Source organism: Podarcis muralis, chromosome 6 (genome assembly GCF_964188315.1).
Source record: "Podarcis muralis chromosome 6, rPodMur119.hap1.1, whole genome shotgun sequence".
In the NCBI taxonomy this organism is placed as follows: Eukaryota; Metazoa; Chordata; class Lepidosauria; order Squamata; family Lacertidae; genus Podarcis; species Podarcis muralis.
Window position 1 is genome coordinate 76,809,026 of NC_135660.1, and position 15,253 is coordinate 76,824,278.

The 15,253-nt window shown below is 42.4% G+C and overlaps 1 protein-coding gene across 18 annotated transcripts in view; it reads left to right on the forward strand.

Moving 5' to 3' along the window:
* LDB3 (LIM domain binding 3) overlaps positions 1–7,719 on the forward strand; it is a 152,043-nt gene extending 144,324 nt beyond the window's left edge. For all 18 annotated transcript variants that reach the window (XM_077930583.1, XM_077930582.1, XM_077930584.1 and 15 more), the window contains 3 exons: positions 1,285–1,405; positions 1,775–1,890; positions 2,796–7,719. In XM_077930583.1, the coding sequence (XP_077786709.1) occupies positions 1,285–1,405; positions 1,775–1,890; positions 2,796–2,885 (327 nt within the window). In that variant the 3' untranslated portion in view covers positions 2,886–7,719. The remainder of the gene's footprint in view (positions 1–1,284; positions 1,406–1,774; positions 1,891–2,795) is intronic.
* Positions 7,720–15,253: the final 7,534 nt, after the last annotated feature.

The window sequence follows — 15,253 nt, forward strand, 5'->3', positions numbered from 1 at the left end:
TCTGTTCGCAAGCTGAATTTTGTTTGCTGTGAACTCCATAACTTAATCTAAGCTCATTTACTGGGTTGTTTTGCAACGCATTCATTAAAGTTAATTAAACTTGCTAACAGTGACTCACTAATGAGACATGCTACTGACCTAAATGATGGTGGGCTGTCGGCGCTAGGCGAAAAGGGCAGAGCATCAGATCAAATTGCATAATATCTGTGTAAGTATGAATTAAAAAGCTGAAAAGAGGAAGCATTTCCTATAGCACCACCTGCACATTTAAACAATTGCCTGACATGTAATTAGCTGTGGCCAGAGTGGTGCATAAATTACTCTGTGTTCTCTCTCTCTCTCTCTCTCTCTCTCTCTCTCTCACTCTCCCTTTTCTCTCTCATTTGTTAAAAACACTCTCTAAAATGTGCACTTAACCTGGCTATTTTTATTGTGATCGAAAAGCAGCCATGCTGGACCCCAAACTATGCCAAAGTCACCCCCCCTCTCCCCCTCCCCACCCGCAGAGCAGGGGGTTGGTAAGAAACTGGCCTGGGCTCCAGTTGAGACTGGGGTCCTCCATGGCTGCTGTCCAAAAGCAGGTCTCTAAAGCTTGCTCAGGGTCTTGGTCCATAACTGAAATCTCTTGCCCATCCCAGAAATACAAAATTATGTCTCTGTCAGAGGACCTTGTCTCATTGGCTCTGGGCTCCATAAATATCCTCTCAGAGCCCCAACCTTAATGGTCACCTGTGGGGCAACAGCAGTTCTGTGCTCATCTGCTTAAGGGGCTTTCTCCCCAAAATAAAAAGTGCCAGCCTAAGCTTGTATTCTCGCATCTGAAAAAGACATCTGAGCTGATGCCGGAACCTGGAGGGAGGAACTTGATTATTTTAAACTCAGATTGTAGGCCACATTGACCTTGTGCTCTTAAAGCCCACTCACTGTTTCTGGGGAAATAGGGCCTAGGAAGATGTGTTGTACAGAAGGTTTGGGCGGGCGGGAGATGCTTAATCCACACACACCCCTTTCCTACCAGCTGATTTGCCCCCCAGCCGACATTCCAGATCTGTGTCAGCTGTGGCAAAACATTTGGCAGAGCAGATTTGCGGGAGAAAGCCACTTGGGGAGGGAAGGGTTTAGCCCCCTCCCCACTCCACTTGGCCCAAGGCTTCTTCCCTCCAGTTAAGGAAGAACATATCGTCCTCCTATCCTTCACTGCCCTGGCCTGACACATCTGTCTCTCTCTCCGTGAATGCCCTTTCAGTGGTGAACAATACATCTGCTACTCTGCTTGCCTTTCAGGAAGTGATGCATGCCCTTCGGCAGACTTGGCACACAACTTGCTTTGTCTGTGCTGCCTGCAGGAAGCCATTTGGGAATAGCCTCTTCCATATGGAGGATGGAGAGCCCTACTGTGAGAAAGGTATTGCACACCCAGCTTATGCTCCTGGAAATCTTACGGACAGTGTTGCTCAGTGTCTTATGCTCCGCCAGCCCTCTGTTCTTTCGGAAACCTCTGCATGCAAGCAAAAAGTGTGGCTGCCCAAGAGAATGGAATAACTGGGCACTGCGCCTATTCTCCCCACCAACCCTCCCATTTGAAACTGTGCCCACACTTTGCACATGGATTTGCCCTCAGATGTTTTGGATAGGTGGCAGAAGGAGAGAAATAAGCCATTCCAGAACAAGTTTGTAAGGCAGAAAAATAGTATTCCAAACAACAATAAACACAACAGATCTGGAAGAAAGCTGTTTTGCGTTCTAAATGTTGGTTTTTTGTTTCCATTTCTAGACTATGTGGCCTTGTTCAGCACCAAATGCCATGGGTGCGACTTCCCTGTCGAAGCAGGAGACAAGTTCATCGAAGCCCTTGGACACACTTGGCATGACACCTGCTTCATTTGTGCTGTAGGTTTCTTGCATCAAAACATGCAGGGGCTTTGCAGTCCTCCTGTTCCTAATCTTCCCGTGCAGCAAATTCGTGGCACTTCAGTTTTCTTCAGTTTCTTTCTGGACTGTAGCATTCTGACTGCAGTGGGTGGGAGGTTCACTATATAGGAGGGTTCTAGGGTAGTCTTCTTCCTGATGCACTAGTTTTCTACCTCCAAGGCATTTTTCACTTGGTGCAGATAGGGGCTTCCTGAGGGCCGACTGAGGTGGGGGGCAGTGCCCCATACACCCTAAAGGACCTGCCACAACTGTCTATGCTTTTGTGTGCAACTCTCTCTCATTGCCTAGGTTAGTGCCAGCCTGGTGTAGTGGTTAAGAATGGTGGACTCGTAATCTGGTGAACCGGGTTTGCGTCTCTGCTCCTCCACATGCAGCTGCTGGGTGACCTTGGGCTAGTCGCACTTCTCTGAAGTCTCTCAGCCCCACTCACCTCACAGAGTGTTTGTTGTGGGGGAGGAAGGGAAAGGAGATTATGAGCCGCTTTGAGACTCCTTCGCAGAGGTGCCCAAACTTTTTTCAAAGAGGGCCAGATTTGATGAAGTGAACGTGCGTGAGGGCTGGCTAAAGTGGTTGACCTTTTTTTAAGAATGAAGTTGTTTTTTACAATTTTACCCCAAAGTTGTTGACCTATCATTGGGATTTTACACCAGGAAATTGGGATTTTACACCAGGATTAGGCCCCCAAAACGAACTTTGGACATCCTTGTCTTAAGGGGAATGAAAGGCGGGATATCAAGTCCAAATTCTTCTTCTTCTTCTCTTAGGGGTGGACTCACACGCCATTTTGTTGAACTCGTGAAATTTGAATGCTGCCTTTCACCCTCTTTGATTACACGTAATATCACTGTATTCTTAATTTTCAGGTGTGCCATGTGAATTTGGAAGGCCAGCCATTTTATTCGAAGAAGGATAAGCCGCTATGCAAGAAGCATGCACACGCCATCAATGTCTAAAGGAAGAACTAGAAGCTAAAGGCAAAGTGAAAAGTTTAGGAGTTGGATCAACAAACGAAATATAGATTGTTATGGATTTCTCATGACCGGGACGGGAGGGGTCAGGGGAGGTAATGAATTTTGAACCTTCTGACATTGAATTCAGCTGCTTTTTCTATGTGCAGATCTTTCTCCTACATACTTCATATTAAAAAAGGAAATGAATATTCAAAACTTGACAGTGAAACATTGCTGCAAAGGTTTGAGCAAAATGAATGGGGGGGGAATCATTTATAAAACGGTTGCATAAAATTACAAATACTGAATATCTTTGTGTGTGTGTGTGTTCAGCACCGTACACTTAAAGCTTATACTACACAACAGTGCTTTAAAAAAACCACCATTATTAGTATTACTTTACAACTCAAAGTGTCAAAATAGTAGGCGTAGCATAACTTTTATAGTCGATAGGCCAACTGAGTGTTCCTCACAAAACAAACACAGTTTAGACTCTAGAATGACTTTTATGAACCTCATAGCGTTAACTAAAAACACCCCATTGGTTAACATAATCAAGGCTTGCAATCAGAACACAGCAAAGGGCATGTCCACACTTCATCACACGGATGTGGAACTGTCTTCCTCCTAGTATGTAGAGTTCCACATCACCCTGGTAACTGAATATGGAGGAATCCTGGAAGGCGGGACCAATGATGTGGTCCTTTCCTTGCATGAGCATTGTGCTCCCTCCCAGCTGGTGAATACTTGAATAGAAATAAGCCACATCCTGGGTTCCCATGCATCTCATTGCATTCTTGGAGCAACACAAGACCACCTTGGGGCAGCAGCTTCCTTGCTGCCATGACTGTGAATTGGCCCTGATATTAGTTGGGATAGAGTGTGGAGTAAGCTCAGGCCTATTTTGCCCATACCTGAAGTTGCATGGTAGCCATTTCAGTGTGATGCTATGGCCATGACACATGCGTGTCTATACCGCAACCACATCTACAGGGCTCATTGCGTGAGTCTTCCCACCAGAAAGGAGAGTGGCATTTGGGTAGCGGTCGTGCAAGGGAGGGAGGGAAAACCACGCAGTCAGCTTTGCCCAAGTTGTTACGGTGTTCACATGCATGAAGCAATCCTGTGGGATAGAGCTACAGAGAAGCTGTCGCCACAAGGCTCTGGATATGTATGAAGGGAATTGTCTGTTGGGGTGGTTGGTAGGGAGAGCGAGCAAGCGAGTGGGGAGGAAATAAGCTGCTTGACTATAATTCCTGTTGAGAAGAGGAGAAGCAACAGAGAGCATATAGCATTAAAGAGTTTTAGCTGATTACCTCATTCAGAGCATCACAAGGGAACCAGTTTTCCCCAGTCTGCTGCTACATAAGGAAAGAGGAAAGCCTGGAGAGGATCGGCTCTGTATTTCTCTGTGTAGCTGAGAAACATTTCCTCTTGCTTGTCCTCTCATCTTATGGGTGCAGGGAAAATAGATAGTGTAATCTCAGCTCCCAAAAGGACAATGGAGTCCAGAGCAGCCAGAGGCAATTCAAACCCTTATTTCTGCTAAAACTGATACCCTTCGCAGGGCAGCCCGGAATGACCTGCATGCTCAGTTCTAACTGTGATTAGATTCTTAGATAACGTCACCTCTGAAGTGTGATTGTGTTTGCTGCTGCAAGAAAACGAAGCTTTTGGATATTAGAGTAGTATTAGTGTAACGCCTTTTGAACAAATCATGCACAATATCTGAACAAGTATACTTATTGTAGCTTTTGTATTATTGAGACTGGCAGCATGTATTTATTCCGTCTGTAGGTTTGGATATTTAAGCAGTTAGTATCAAGCAACTGTCTACTCAGAGGAGCATTCTAATCTGTGATCTAGGCATGGAAGGAGTATGTCAGTGTTAGTAACATCTGAGTGCGCAAAATGGTCATAATCTGAAGCCATTTACTTTGAAATCATCCCAGTGTTATACCCTCCAGTAAATAGCTTTGGAATTGAAGGTTATAGTAACACATACTTAGCATTCATGAAAAGAGAAAAGAGCCATCTGATTTTAAGGATGTTGACTATTGGACTATTGAGTATTTAAATAGCACCCCCTTTTAAGTAGTGTTTTGTTATTTACTAGATGTCAAAAAATTGGGGGGGGGGGACTTGCTTTATCTTGCTCTCAAAGCAAAAGAAATAAGTTATGGAATGCACTTTTAAGACCACTTTTGATTTCTGCAGGAGAATGTTCAGCACAGAGTTCCCCAAACTTGGGTCTCCAGCTGTTTTTGGACTACAATTCCCATCATCCCTGACCACTAGCCACCTGCTAGCTAGGAATGATGGGAGTTGTAGTCCCAAAACAGCTGGAGACCCAAGTTTTAGGAAACCCTGGTTTAGCATATGCTTTGCTATCTGGTTGAATCAATTTGACTTAAAGGTGCTCAACTTTGGCAGGATCCTGCCCTGATTTTCCCCTTTCCCTTAGACTAGAGGACAAACCACAAGGTTAATGTTTTTGTATGCAACATTTTGCTCCTTTTCCTCAGTCTCTATGTTGGATAGTTAAGCATATCTGACCTCCAGAATATATGCAAGTACAGCACTTTAATTTTTCTTGGTCTTGTCATTTTAACAAGGACTGCAGAACTGTGTGGTTAATTGTTCTTTTAAAAGAATCTCTAGCATTTTAGCCAAACTTTTTTTTAAAAAAAAAATTATATACGAGTCATGCTGGTTTTCTCTTTACATCTTAGGAACCGGAGACAATTAGAATAGTTGGTGGCAGTGAAACTTTCTGTGATCTGAGAAGTCAACCACGCACAAATAGGACTCAATTATCACACTGCTCTTTTTTCCACTTCAGATTATCTCTGGCGGGCACTTTCTACCAATAAAATGACAGTGAGACACATTTATTGCTTCACAACAGAATGACAAACCCTACAATAGATCATGGGTTGACTGCACTGTGACAACTCTGTCATTAATCACTCAGTTGTCACTTAGGGCCCATTCTTAAATTGCAGGGGTAGCATTGCTGTTGCTGCCCCGCGACTGGATCCCATGCTCTTCCAGTAACATTTGGATGACTAAAACCACAAGGGTGAGCATCTCTCACCTGCTCCGCTGTTCCTAAGTGGTAGATGCATTTGCCCCCTTGTTTCCTGCCACAATCCTGCCATTATTTAAATACCCTATTGTATACGTCTCTGCCAGAAGTCTCTGCATGTTTAGGTGGTAGTTGTAGAGTGTGACCCTAAACACGTTTGACTTGAAAAGGGTTCCATTGATGCTGGTGGCTGCTCAGAGCCAGGGCAGGTGTTGCTGTAACTAGTTTACCTGCAGAAATAGCTGCTCTGCACAAATGAGTAGTAGAATACAGGAGGGCACAAATGGGAGATTGTGGCTGCCTTTCTGCGACTATCTAGAAAACCGTTGCAGATAAGGGGATAAGATCTCCCACAGGGGGTTTTTTCTTTCCATGTTGCATGACTCATGCAAGTCAGCCATTTTCATTATCCATTTATCTTGTTCCTGTTTTATCTGTAAGACAGGAAAATGTGGGGTATAAATAAATAATTCTCACATGCAAATCCCTGAGCAGGCATGGCCAAACTTGGCCCTCCAGATGTTTTGGGACTACAATTCCCATCATCCCTGACCACCAGTCCTGTTAGCTAGGGATGATGGGAGTTGTAGTCCCAAAACATCTGGAGGGCCAAGTTTGGCCATGCCTGCCTGAAGGTAACATCTGCAGTGGCTCTTACTGCTCAGTAAATGTATCTAGCATCAAAGAGTTTAACTTTAAGTAGTATCTCACATATCTGCCCCGCCAAGACCACTCTTTTTAAGAAAAAGAATATGCATGTGTAATACAGAGTAGGGCCTATAGTCAAGTAGAAAATTAACTACTGAGGGAAGGAAAACACTAGGCAGGTTCAGCTGTTCAGCGTCTTTGTAACCTATAACTATTACCTACTAAAATAATTTTGTTCCTATTTTGTTTCACTAGCAAGAGTGGTGATTATTTTTTGCTTCTTTTATTCCTAGAAGTCAAATACTGTACCTGTGAATGACCAAATGGTGAAAGTTGCATTAAATCATTTTAGGGGATTTGATAAATTATATCAAATGATATTTAAGTAAACACTATAACTTTTGTTTTTTCTAAAGTTGAAACTCACCAATATCTATTTAAAACTTTCTGGGTGCAATCCACATCCTGTTGAATCACATGGCAAACCTTCCATCTGGATTTGCAACCCCTTTGTAGTTGGCTTTTAATCTGTTTGCCTCCAGGACAATACATGTTGCATAAGTCATAGACATTCAGAAAAGCATTTCATGTAATTTACCACTGCATGCTAAAAATCAAGTTTACAAAAATAAAACCGATACACACAAGCAAATGGCACAGGTTTGGTCCTTCAGCGGTCAGTAGCTTGGATGAAATATTTATTTCAAAGCTCGCTCTGTATTCAGTAACATGGATGCTGCAGCAGTAACTAAAAAACAGCATCTGCTGCTAGGTCACGTAATTTTAAATAGGAAGGCCTGGTAATAGGTGCTGATATTTTGTAAAAAAATGAAAGTTATTAGCATTTGCAGCTCAGTGATTTGGTCTCTGCAGCAATCACACTATGCATCTTGCTTTTTTAAAATGTATGGAAATATTGATTTGACACCACAAGTGACCTTACTTTTACATATGGGTTTGGTTTTGAACACCTAGGTTTTTATTTCAGATGTTCATTGTAATGTGTGATTTGTGAGGTGTGAGTGAATATACTTTGCATGGATTATATGTGCCAACACAAATAAAATATTCTGCACCCTTCAAAAGAAAAAAGAAAAAGGACCCAACGCTGTGAAAATTCTTTCTCAACTTTATAGAGAATGAAAGAAAATTTATCAGCCAGGAATACTCTCATTAAAAAAGCCATCTTCTGTTTTCAACTGTTTTATGAAAAGTAGTTCTGAGATACATAGGTTCACACATAACATTGCAACTTGGTTAACATTAACCAAAATGCTGAGGCATTTGGATTTTTTGCCTCTTTTCATTCATGGTTGTGTAGCCTTTGGGTGGTTGACAGTTCCTTAAACATATTTAAAGAGGAGGTCTGGGCTTGCCTGTAACACTAAGCTATGGTTAACATGGTTAACAAGATTTAGGAGCCAGCTACAAACCTTGCTTAATGAGTGACTTTTACACATATTTAATAAGACATAGTTCAGTTGCTGGACTGAGTTCACACATAACACTAATCCATGGTTTGGTAAACCATAGTTTTAAAAGCCATGGTTTACTGTTATTTGTGAAGCAGGTAATATTCAGCCTTTGGCATTTCTTCCATTTCTCTCGCATTTTGCCTCCCATCCTGTAGCCCTTGCAAAATAAATAATTCAGAATTCTTCAGAACCCTGGGTAGCAGAGGCTAAATGGATTATGCCTATTAAAGAGTTACAGATTTGGTTGATGCATATGAATTACTCCAGACACAGAATTGGGGGTGGAGGGAATGTCACGGATATTATACACATGCCTACTTCAAGTCATGTTATTTATTTTGTTAAAGCATTATAAAATGTTTAATTTTTAAAAAAATCTCTAAGCATTTTTACAGTATAAAAATACATTTAAAAATAAAACAAAAGTGCAACCAGGAACCAATAAAATAGCAGTATAAAGACATTTAAAAACAAAACGGGAATTTGTAGCGATTATTCCAAAGGCAGGCTAAGGGACAAACTCCAAATTATGCACAAATGCATAATCGTAGCCCTTTTTGTAAGGAAAAGTAGCTTTGTGAGGCCATTTTGAGCAGAGAAGAGAGGGGGGAAGGAGTGCTTAACCCTTACCCCAGTTCCCATTCCATGGCTGCTTATCCCTCTGCCCCATCCCCAAAGTTCATGTTTCTGATGGCAATTCTAGGATTAGAGTTAAGCCCTTGTTCTTTCTAAAGTTCTGAAGTCCTAAAAGTAAACACCTTCTAGCAGAGGTGCACTTTGTAAATATGATCCAAATGGAAAAGAGCACAAAAATGCAAAACGCTAAGGGTCATAGTTGGCCTTCTGTTTCAGCCTCTCTTTTGTCATCACAGGATAATTTATTATAAATGGATTAATGGTGAAAGGCTCAGTAATAGCCCTTGGTAAGGAAATAGGAGCACTGTATGAGGATATCCTTTTTCCGCACCAGAGTGCCCAATACTTTCAATTTTATATACAGCGGAAGCAATTAATTGTAAGAGAAGCACAGCTGAGCTTCCTGTGGCTGCGTTTGCAACAGAAACTATTGTTTAAGGTTTTGGATCGTGTCATAAACTTCTCTAGCGGTTGTGCTGCGATTTTTAAAATCTTGAGCGTTTTATTTACAATGCTTTATCACTATTCTGGGCATGTAAATGGGGAAAAGTGCAAGCATGCATGCACTAAAGCAAAGGGATAAAATAAGTTTGATTCTTTGCTTTCAGGTTTTAAGGTAGTTGTTAACAGAGCAAATGCTACACTGATTCATAAAACGTAATTAATTGGAATATAAAAAATACTGTTGTGCAATTTTTGCTCCCGCTATTAAGCAATTATATCACTTTTGTCATATAGCTGGTAATAATTTATCCAACATGCAAACTGTAAAATGGACAACTGGAGCGCTTAAACCGAGCAAGGCCTATAGGGCTTATGAAGCTGGAAATAAACTCAGTGTTGGTTGGCAAGGAAATAGGTAAATAAAAGGAGAATTCTCTGGATGGCAAGATCCAGGTTTGGGGAACCCCAGCAGTGATTTGAAATCACAAAAATATGCTGCAAAGTAAAGAATGGAAATATAGGCTGTTAGACCTTTAAAATATGCCCTTCTAAATTCCTTCCAAAGTTTCCCACTTCATCTAGCATAGACCACTCCTCTCAAGGTGATGGTGAATGACCTTGCTAAGCCTGGCAGGACAGTTTACTCTATGGCGTTAACCCCTTCATGCATGAATTAGACATAAACATTTTGGTTATATGAGGCTGGTTATCCTACACTCAACAATTTTGAGTGCATCAACAATTTTTTTTAGGTTTCAGTTGATAGCATTTAGAATTAGAAAAAAGATAAGCAGTTAACTGTGCGATCCTAAGCATGTTTTCTTAGATTGAAGTACCACCACTGCCTTCAATGGGGTTTACTCCCTAGTAAGTAAGTTTAGGATAGCATACTTGTTAAAAAAAGTATTTGATAGGTAAGCAAAAACACTTCTTCATGAAGAAATAAGAGGTTTGTGGGATCAGTCAAACTGGGGCAACCATTGGTTTACAAAAGAAGAACAACACAGCCCTCCACATCAAGGTTTATAACTGAACTTGTTTTAACACACACCACACACACCCTTTTTTTTTTTTTTTGCCCATCACATATTCCACCATTTGAGGCACTTCATAGGAAAAGACTTTTCACATTACTGTCTGGGAGAGATAACACAGACTTCCCATTCTATTGTTTAAATCTGTTATCCATATTAAAACAGAATGTAAAAAATGCAAAACCCTTAAAGTTGGCATTTTCTTTGTTACAGATAGTACCAGACTTGCAACAGGGAAGTCTGGAATCTGAGTTAACCTCCACCATGCTTCACTAAGTGACCTTGGACAAGTCTCTTTCAGTCATTCTTTCTCTCCCCACACCCTCCCCACATAAACAAAAGGGAAATAAAATAATCATTGCCTTCCCTCTGCTGCATGCTTGCTTTTACTTTCCTGTACTTGGATTTCAGGACTGGTTTACACATTACAATTTTTCTGCATGGAGACTATTCTTGAAGTCGGTGTATTTATGGGAAACAGTATCTTGACTGGTGTAACTGCACCTTTAAATGCATATATACTTGCAACCCACTTTGTATACTAACACAAGCGTCTATTTTTTTTCTTCCAATCCCCCCTCCATATAAGAAAGCTGAAATGTGTAAAGCAACCACTCAATGATACACCAGCAATACAAGGAGGAAAAAATGGCCAGTCACAAAGTCCCCTTGTTCCCTAGCTAAGATTCATACTGAAACATTATTCTGTGTTAATTAGTACTAGCTGATGTGTGAAATGGGGATCCAGTAGAAATTGTGCCATGCAAGAGTGTGAGCTGTGAGCCATAAAGACATTAATTCATATCTCATCTCAGTCACAAACTCTCAGCAATCACCCACCCACCACCCAGTCTGCAACGTGGGGCGATACTATTAAGTTGTGGGTGAACATATCAGACGACACAGCGATTCTTCAAACAGCTCTTGTTTATTCACAGGCCAGAACAGAACTGAACTGAAGGGTTCAGCCAGCCTGCTTATATAGAGCTCCAGTACAACGTAACTGTAACAACTTTCTAAAACTATCCAATCACTGAACGTCACTTTCGATCCCTTATTTGCATAACTATCTACAGTTATCTGCTGGCCCAGGGTGAGAACTTCAGTACATAACAGATACGGACTTTCTTACAGTGTGATATTAATTAATTTATTGTATTTAACTATTTATTTAAAACATCCTTGCCCTGTATTTTGGTAATTGATTCTCCAGGCTTCTTGCAGTATCTAAAACAATACGTCGTAAAAGAATAATAAAAGAACTGCAGACAGAATAAAATGAATAGAACTGTAGGGGGTTGCTGAGAACACAGCGTGTACAAAGTGTTTCAAACACTCTTGTATTGAGAGTACTGCTCTCAAGGCCAAAGCTATCATCTCCCCAGCTGAAGCAGCAGCTCTTCATTCTGCCTGCTAGCTTGCAATATTGGATTGGACCTCTGACAATATACGCCAGTGTTTCCCACAGAATTCTGTAGGAGGCCAGCTGCCAATTTCAAGTGCCTCGAGCATTTATTCCCAATCAGGCACCCTTTAGAAATTGCTCGACTAAAGAGGGCACTCTGCCATGAGAAAGTGCCACTATGTCCTGGACAACAATCTTCTAGCCAGTTGCGAAGGAGAAGAGAAAGCATGTTAGCACAACCGAAGAGTTCTTCTACAGTAGATTTCACAGACAATGCAACTCGCTTTCACAACATTTGCTGCCAAAACCGCAACGACACTTTCTAATGCTGTCTGCAGCATACCCACATGAGGCTTGTCAATATATATATATATATATACAGTATTAATGTGGTAGAGGAACAAACCATGTGAAATTGGTGTTTCAATGGACATTATCAAGCCAGGGAGATCTGAAATAATAAAAATAAAATTAATGTACTTTATAGACTGTCGTGTTTTGAAAGAACTCTTCTATAATAAAATAGCATTCCTAAACATAAAGGTCACTTGATTACCCAAATTCATTCTGCTTTATTCCTCCTCCTCCCCCCTTTTTTAAAAAAATAAACCTCACCTCTACCCAATGCAACAGGAATTGTTCTTTGCCTTTCATTGATCTGCCACCTTAGCACTAGAAACACACCTAGTTTACTTTGAAGATACAGAAGATCTCTTCAACATACTATCTCAGTTCAGGATAATCTGAACAACTCTTCCACACCCACCCACACAAAGAGGCCTGTGCCTCTAAACTGCCCCGGAACACAGAATGCACTCTAGAAACCTTAAAACTGCTAAATGGGATTATTTGTGCAATCCCAAACACTGTTGGCTTGACCATGAGAGCACTGTGTGAACTGCCCCCCTCACTGAAGTGAGTGAAGACACCCGTGCAAATAACTTGCAAGGGATGAAACTAGTTTGGCAGCAAAGATGCTTCTCTGCCGCAAAATGGCAGCACCAGGGCTGGCATTTGCAGAGGAGAAGTTTAACACTTAGCAGTTCCCACGCCCAGAATTTTGGGGTACGCTTTTAGGGACATCCACTGTGGAAAATGTGGCTGGGGAGGTGAACTGCAGGGGGGAGAGCATTAGGAGGGGTAAGGATTGCACATTGCCATCGCAACATCTGTTAAAGTTGGCCAATGGAGTGGGAGGAGATACATATCTGGCCCATTGACCCAAAAAGCTTTCCCACTCTAGATTGCACACACATGGCTGACACCAGGTTTGAAGGGAGCAAGTGCAAAGTACCCTCTGGTAGGCCCCTTCATCTGTTGATGAGGTTACCTGTCAGGGGTGGGTGACTGGCTGGTGACATTCCAAGTAGCAGAGCAATGCTGTATTTGCAGCTAGACCCCACCATTCTTGAGCATTAGGCAAGAAAAGGAAAGCCCCCCCCCCCCCTTGTGCTGGGATATCAACCTTGCATGCAGTACACCTATTTCCTCCCCTTCCCTTGAGCCAGTTGCACCGCAAGTTGGCCACAATGTTTGAAGAAAAAGCAGGCGCAGTGGAAGACTTAATTTATTACTTATATACTACTTAATCATCAAAAGCCCTAAGCGGCTTACATAAAATATACATAAAAATGCTAATATATGGTAAATGCAAACCAGAAATGGGTCTCATGGATGCAAGCTTTGCCATTAATGATAACTGTTTGTCCTACAGAACTTAGTCCAGTAAGATAGGATTAATCAAACTCTGGGGTAATGAGTTTTCTTATAATGAGATCAACATTATTTCATAAGTATAACAAAAGAGGGGGTGGGAAATAACAATATGTAAATGTTTTGCTTGACATCACTGACAACCCATGGCCCGGGAATCCACTGCATATTTTAAAAGATTCTTGGCTTCTAAGAATATTTCATGGCACTCGTTATCGACCTATAAACCTTTAATAATGTGGGTCTTACATATCTCAGAGACTTTTGTATCATCCTCACTGATCAAATTTGAGTTCTACTGTACCACCCTAGCAGCAACAGATGGAACATCAATGGTGCTTTAAAACACAGTTTTGGTGGCTCGTCTCTAAATCTTGTGACAGCAATTTCTAGGTTCAACTATGGGCTGCGTGAAGAATCTCCCACCATTCAACTTCATTGGACAATTCAGGCCTTATTCCAGGATCTCACAGTTCACTTTTCTTCACACTGTGCAGTGTTTTTCTATGCCTCTGGCCTTGCAACACAACTCCACATCCCTTTCAAGGGTGCCAACTCGAATAAAATAGGGGTGGGGGTGGGGGTGCAAGTTAGCCCTGCCTTGCAAAATTGATCACAAGATGCGGTGCACACACAGTATTTGAATGGCAATGCCCATTAACATTGTGGGGCCCTGGCCACCTCAAATATTTCATTGGGGGTGGGTGGGCTGAAGGAGCCAACTTGGCCCCTAGGAGTTGGCTCCAAGGCTCTCTTTTATTTTCTTCTTCCAAGCTGAAAGGGCCAGAACAACCTTCCTTCCTTCGCAGGGGAATTAACTTGCTTCCCTCATTTTGGGTTGCTTTCTGCACTTCTCCCGGCTTCACAAATCCCTTTTGAGGTGTGGTGACCGGAATTGCACACCCACACCTAGAGCATTATCTGTCAGTTGGGTAAATGTCTATAGAGGGTGGGACAGCTGGGATAGCTCGGTCTGTAGAGCATCAGACTCTTATTAATCTCAGGGTTGTGGATCTTAAGCACCCCATGGGGCCAAATGGACTAGATGACTCTGGGGTGCCCCCTTCCAAACTCTACAATCCTATATGCGTACAGGTGCGTTGGCAGCACCTTGCAAACAAGGTGGAAGGGCAGCATTCGCATTCACAACTCTGATAGGAAGCACAGCTTCAACAAACGACGGCAGAGTCAGCGCTTTCTGCATCCTGTAATACCAAGTTGGGGGGGGGGGCGGATATTGGACTGAATCACATCAGGGAGACTCAGGGCCGGATTTAGGTTTGACGAGGCCCTAAGCTACTGAAGGTAATGGGGCCCTTTATAATGTCCAGCTCTCCTTTGTCAACAACAAATTGTTGATTTTTTTTGCGTTGAATGTATGCTATATGGTAATTTATGGACCTAATAGGTATCTAAAGCTTTTGCACATGTTGCCATGCAACCAGTCCATGAGAAGGCACCCTATACTGTATATAGAAATGAGCAAACCAGTGATATTTTAGGGAGCAGGCGGTGCCCATTACTTACATCATTACTACACAACACAACACAACACACTGTCGCTGTACGTAGGCTTTATTTTATTTGTTTTTTTATCTTATATTTTGGAAATGTACACCCAGGTTTCTTTTCTCTTTAAAATTTTTTGGGGGGCCCCAAGAGAGTGGGGTCCTAAACTATAGCTTGTTTAGCTTATACGTTAATCCGACACTCCCTCTCCACGTATCAGGTAGGTGAGGAGATTTGGTGCAGTAAGGAAACACGTCCCCACCCCCGTCGAAGGTTTCCAGCGAAGGGAGATGGCGGAGGAATGTTCCCCCGCCCCCCCTTCTCCACAGCGCCTCGGGCCCTTCGGCAATCTCCGCCGCGCGTTCGGCCGCTCCTTCGGGAGGAGGGGCGGGGAGGTGCCGAGCGCCGCCGAACGAGCC